Consider the following 6,709-nt stretch of genomic DNA (forward strand, 5'->3'; position numbering starts at 1 on the left):
TAAATGAATCACGCTATTGATATTTGACTCTCTCGGCTTACGCTTCATGCACATACCGACATAGTATATATGAATCGATAAACATCGGTGGCTTGACTTATTTCATGCCTAAAACAAAATTTATATTTTGGGTAACTTTTTTGTAATTTTTTTGAAGAAATTTGTTCTTTAGGTGATATAAAGTGTGTGATAAATTTTGGTAACATGCTAACCCACATTTGATAAATCATGAAAAAAAATTATTGGATTTTAATAATCAATATTGAATGATATTAGCCAATAATAATCTCTATTTATTTTAACGTCACCGGCTGTTCCAGATTCAACAAATTGGCCCCAATGGCCTCCCGTTAAAAAAGACTTAACGGTGTTGTATTTTTTTTCGAATTTCAAACTATTGTTTTAGGGTTCTTGATCGAAAGGAGAATACGAGTCGATTGTTATAAAACTTAGCCCGAAACAGTAATTCAAACGACTTGATATTTGTTAATTGTAAGCTCAAAAACCTGAATTGAAGCACTGCTTCATCATTTTAGAGCACTGTTCCGAACTAAGTTTTACATTATTCAGATCAAAATCCCTAAAACATTAGTTTGATATTTGGAAAAAAGTATAACGGAATTAATCTTTTTTAACGCAAGGGGGGGGGGGATTGGGGGCCATCTTTTTAAAAAATTTAGGATCGCCAATAACGATTAAATGAATAATGATTATTATCGACAATACCACCGATAGGGATTACTAAAATTTAATAAACAAAAAAATGATCAGATAATTTTGAAAAATCTTCCATCCTATCTTAATGACAAAGAAGTTCCATTTTTCCATATTGCTAAGGCTGGACCTTTATGGATACGCATATGTGGGGCTTTTAAGATTTATTTTATGTGTAATTTCTTTTTAGTTGGACATCTATCTATAATATATACAAACGAAATTAAAAAAATCCTACGTGTCGTGATGTGGTCGCTCCTATGTTTTTTAGAAGTTACCAGATTTATTTTATTTTTAAATATAGGTTTCTCATGCATTTGACCCGAATTCATGGGTATGGGTCTCATCAAACCCAGATATTTCTTAAACGGTTTATAACATCTCATTAAATTAAAAAATAATTTCATCAAATATTTGATATAAAAATCCTATAAAATAGAAATATACTAAAAAATAATATATGATTTATTTAAAAATATATATATTATTTATAATTAAAAAACCAATTTTATGGTAAAAATATAAACGGGTCTTGTGTCTCATCAAAACCATATAGCTTTTAATCCGGGTTATAACATCTCATTTATTTGTAAAACAATTTATTATCAAATCATAAGTATATTATTAACTTTCATACAATAAAAAAATAAAAATTCAAAAAATAAATAAATATTATAAACAAATAATATATAACAACCCCCGTAATACGGGGGATAACCACACACTAGTTTTTATCCCCCGTATTACGGGGGTTGTTATATATTATTTGTTTATAATATTTATTTATTTTTTGAATTTTTATTTTTTTATTGTATGAAAGTTAATAATATACTTATGATTTATACACTTATTCTCTTGAATTTATTGTGAAAATCTAATGGTATTTTATCTCATATATATATATATCATACGGATATGATGATATAGTAACCAAATTTTAAAAATATTCGAATTATATTAATCATGTAATTTATGTCTAAACCGGGTCACTAAATTTTCAAATTGAGCCTCATCGGATTTTTTGTGCGTCAAAAGAGCAATTGAGTAGAAAATGTGTGAGATTTACAATATATATAGTTATACTTTAAAAATATAAAAAAAAAGTATTAGTTATATAAAAAATAAAAAATATAAAATAAAATTCATTGAAACAAAAAAAATGCTAAAAAAACATGTTAAAACCTATAATTCATTGAAAACCGATAAATAATCTACGAATGAAAAGCCGTTTCACGGCTCGTGCCCTTACCTCATGTTATACGTTGCTCGTATTCTCCGAGTTTGTCATGTAATAAGATTTTTAGACTCCAAGAACCAACATGATCACAAACATATACATTACAGGACCACCCACCTAGTTGCATATCTAATCCACATCTGGTGTGGACCATTAACACTTCTTATGATATTGACTACGTTCTTATGTTATTTACTTATTTAAGGTTGTAATAATTAGAAAGTACTTGTTTGTATTAAGTGATAAAACCACAAAAAAGAAAAAAAGACTTTTTTGTTAAAAAGTCGTCTTGTAAAGTGACTCAATGAGAATATTCTATCAAGTTGTGCTAAATTAGCAACGATTTCGTGTGACAATAATATAACTTTTTTTAAGACCTCTTATATAACGGGCCGGGTATCGATAATCTCATGCTCATACCCGTTTGTAAAACCGTGTCCTATACGATACCCGGCTCGTTACCTGTCTGGTATTTGTCAGGTAATTACCCGTCGGGTATCAAACTTACCCGCAGGTATCGGGTATACCCGTTGGGATTTTCAAATATATTTTTTTATCATTATAATTGTTTTATACATTTTATTCATACAACAATTATTACAAATTAATATATAATACATTCAATATATATAAGTGTTACAATAAATAAATAATATCATTATAATTTTTATATAGTTTTTTTGTATGTATACGTCACAACCTACAAAATGCAAGGAATTTTTCGAGTATATGGTTTGGGTAAACGGGTATGCGTTTTCGGGTAATCGGGTCATGTATCATCTAATCCCATACCCGACCATACCTGCGAAAATTTTAAATCCCAATCCCATACTTGGCTCTTACCCATCGGGTTTCGGGTATACGTGTCCGATGTGTTTCAGGTTTCAGGTATACCCATCGGGCTCGGGCTTTTTGTCATCCCTATCTTCAATACATGAGCGAGTCTTTCTAAAACGGGATGTCAACCTTCCATATTGATTTTGACGCTCCTAGATTCAATCACCCAGGAATACCATCAATGAAAAAACCCACAACTATAAAAAAAAACTCCATTAAGACTTGTTCGAAATAAAGACTATAAAAATCTCAAGCCTCAATCATCACTCCATACAATTGGAGCAAAATACAAATTGCGACTCTTTTTTCTCTTAACCTCTTTATAACTAAGAAAACTCAAGCTAGTCAAAAAGCAAACAAACAAACCATGTATAACTAGTTGTGTGTCCGCGCAATGCAATAGGCAACAACACTAAAAGATTGTTAGCGAGTCAAGCCTAGTCGAGCCAAGGCTAGCTCGACCTCGACTAGAACTTCCTGCTGAGTTGGCTCAACTCAGTTCAGAATTTAAGTTGCAATCTTAAACTCGAGTTCGTCTTATTTATTATGATAACTATATAATTTAAATTTAAGTACTTTAAATCTATATATAAATATGATTTGAATTATTAATGCCATGCACACAATATGAATTTTTCGTTTAGGTCATATTCGCCGGTCATACATATATAGAATTAAAATTTTGTAAAACACATATTTAATAACTAGTTAAACATTTCCAAGGAATTAAATGAGTTTAAGCACTTCGCAGTGGTATGTACCAAAATTAAAAAAAATAACATAATCAAAGATACAAAAGAAAAACCAAATATAATAAAATTGAGGAATATTTGGGTTAACTTGAGGGGACAGAATAGTTATTATTATTTAAATTTATAAAATTTGTATATAGCTGAGGTGTACTATGGATTAAAATACCATACTATTTTCTCAACTTTCACTTAACCTTTTTAAAACATGCAATAATGGTACTATAATATGCAAAAGAGTTTGTAACCTTATAAAATTTAAAAGATCCTTGATATTTATATTATATAATATATAAAATATATAAATAAGAAAAACAAAAAACAAATCCAAATAATAATAATAATAATAATAATAATAATAATAATAATAAATTAATAATAATAATAATAATTCTTAAAATTCAATGCAAAATTCCAAAAAGAACCAACCTTTATTTATCATGCACTTACCTTTCTATCAACACACCATGCACCAGTTGACCTCAAACATGCACTTACCACTAAAACCCCATCAACAATATATTCAACAAAAAACATTAAATCACCCACATTGGATACTTGTACAGTACAAGTCACAACAGCATAAAAATAGATTTTAAATAAAAACTTAAATATCTGTTGATGTACATTACATAGGATGAAAATGGAATATACAACTTAATCAACCCACCCCCCTAAATCAACAAAACTATGTTTATATCATGAAAACTTACACTAATCCAAGATTTAACCCGATTTTCGGATACAATTACCGGGCAAAAGATACCCGAGTTCTTCTGCATGGTTTAACAAATACGACGGAAGATGAACCGCTGAATAAGAATGAGGAATCGGACCCATCTTCGCTATAATTTCCTTAAACGTGTACTCCTCGGGAAACATATCGTACAAGTCATCCCCGTTACATATCACATTCTGGATCCTTTTCGGGTCCAGAAAGTGAGAAAACCGAACACGATCCGTGTGACTATAAGCTTTCATTTTAAACACAAAATCAGTAATTTCCCTAAAACAAAAGCTGCAATGCCACCCAGACTCGGCCAACAAGTAATCCGTCTGTCGGTAATGCACATATCGCGTTTTCCCCTTTTGGTATAGATGCACTGAAGCCCTCCAACTGCTGTGATCAACGTTAAACTCGAACGAGTATAAATAATTATTCAAGTTTAAATGAATCATCGGTGGCGGCCCGTCACACCATCTCAACAAATCAATCGTATGCGCACTCGGGATTTCATCAACATCCGACATTATCAACAAATCACCATCTTCTATACCCGCAATCTTCAAAAGATGATCGAGTGCAACTCGTTGATACGCTTCTTCCACAAACGGGTTCTCCCCTTTCTTGAACCGTCCACCAATCGTCCCATACGTTAAACGTGGCTCGACAAACTCAAACCGTTCACGATTTATAGCAAAATAATGCGGTTTTGGGATACTTGTGAAAGTAGAATTAGTTTCAAGAAGCACAAACTGAGTAATATACGGGTTAAGTTCCTTCCATCGAATCGTAAGCATATCGATTTCATTATTAAACAAAACCGCATCGTATACTTTTCGTGGGTAATCCCTTAACTCCCAACCGTGTAGTTTGCATAGCGAATCCATTGTCACGTTTTCGTGATAATAATGTGGGATGTGTATGAATGGTTTAGGGGGTGATTGCCATAATGGTCTTAGAAAGTATGTGATCTTTTGTCCGTGGAAGTATGCGAACATGAAACCGATTGGAATGACTAGGATTAATATTATAAACGATCGTGTGTCGAGTAACGTTTGCATCATGCAACGAATTAGGGTCATTTTGCTTGCTTCCTACAAGTGAAACTTATAAGCATTAGATGAAAGTGTAGTTTGATGATAAAATGCCTAAAATTTGAATAATCTAGTAACACAAATTATGTCTTCAAGTGGCAATAATAAAGAAAATGTATGAATGTGTCATCTTATTATGGTTAAAGCTCGAAACAAGCCAAGCCTCAAACAAAGCTAGTTTAGTTTTCGAGCAAGGGCGAAGGTTAAGAGGAACCGGGGTGTCCCCGGTCACCCCCGTTTTTTCGCTCCGTAGTGTAAATTTTTGCAATTTCGTCCGAAAATTGTTATATGTATTGAGTCCAGACGCCCCTAAAATATTTTTCCGTGACTTCGGTCACCCCATAGATTAAGCCCAAGCTTCGCCACTATTTTCGAGCCCGGGCCTCAAATAAAGCTTGTTAGTTTCCAAGCGCGAGCTGAGGTTTAGCTCGTTTAAGATACTGGACAGGAGCACGAGCCTCAAATAAAGCTTGTTTAGTTATAGAGCTTGAGCCGAGCTTTGGCTCGTTTAAGGTACTTGACATGAGTCTAGTTGAGCTTTGGGCCGTTTAAGGTTTTCTCAAAACATGTGAAAATAATAATTATGCGTTAAATTAATTATTAATAAATGATAAACAAGTTGAGCCTGAGTCAGCTCGAGTTTGAAAAAATTACTCACGAGCCTTGCTTGAACTTTTATATATAAAAAAAAAACTCAAAGCGAGCCGATCTCGAATCCATCAACATCAATGTTCTAGTTCTAAGTTTCTAACTTTAATCCCAAGACCATTAACATGAAACCATTAAAATCCCCATAATCTAATCAAATAATAATAATAATACCTGACTACAAACATCATCGTCCAAATTGTCATCTTTCTTCTTAGAAGATGAATAACTATCAGCAGGCATGAAGAACGAAGGCTCAAATCAACAACTAACAATTAAAAAAATATTAATTAATTAAGATTTGAGCCTTCCTTCCTCCACAATCCTGACGGCTAACTCGTCGTCGTAAAAACCCTGATCAAATGCGACGGTTCGTGCGCATATGAAGGAATATGTGGTGCAAAAAGTAACTGAAAGATAGCGGTTAAATAATAATATTAATGAGGTTTATATTAAAGATAGCGGTTCGTGCGCTCAAATAATAGCCGTTTGAGTGGTTGTGTTGTGTTGTGTTACAAACACATGAAGGTTAGATATGGTATGTGTATCTATATATAGATATATAGATTTTGTATGTATGTGTTTGTGTCTCTATCTCTGGTTTTTATTTTAGAGAGTTTTTTCATGGAATACTATGAATTATCATGGAACAAGGAAACCTTGTTTGTTAAATTAAAAAAAATATAATAATTATAATTTATAAATA

The 6,709-nt window shown here is 32.1% G+C and overlaps 1 protein-coding gene across 1 annotated transcript; it reads right to left on the reverse strand.

Annotated features, from left to right (window-relative positions):
* Positions 1–4,247: 4,247 nt before the first annotated feature.
* LOC143583665 (uncharacterized) lies at positions 4,248–6,400 on the reverse strand. The gene is made up of 2 exons (XM_077065908.1): positions 6,178–6,400; positions 4,248–5,355 (listed from the first exon to the last, which is right to left on the reverse strand). The coding sequence occupies exons 1-2, from the start codon at positions 6,244–6,246 to the stop codon at positions 4,264–4,266; spliced, it is 1,161 nt and encodes a 386-aa protein (XP_076922023.1). The 5' UTR covers positions 6,247–6,400; the 3' UTR covers positions 4,248–4,263.
* Between the last annotated feature and the right edge of the window lie 309 nt (positions 6,401–6,709).

This window comes from Bidens hawaiensis, unplaced genomic scaffold, assembly GCF_021521415.1.
Source record: "Bidens hawaiensis isolate Kalapana, Puna unplaced genomic scaffold, B.hawaiensis_p1.1 tig00032489_1, whole genome shotgun sequence".
NCBI lineage: Eukaryota > Viridiplantae > Streptophyta > Magnoliopsida > Asterales > Asteraceae > Bidens > Bidens hawaiensis.

Excerpts from the sequence above, each read along its gene's own strand:
- LOC143583665 (XM_077065908.1), bottom strand. The coding sequence starts at position 6,246 with ATGCCTGCTGATAGTTATTCATCTTCTAAGAAGAAAGATGACAATTTG. Across the intron at positions 5,356-6,177 it reads ACGATGATGTTTGTAGTCAG|GAAGCAAGCAAAATGACCCT; the intron begins GTATTATTATTA and ends TTTCACTTGTAG.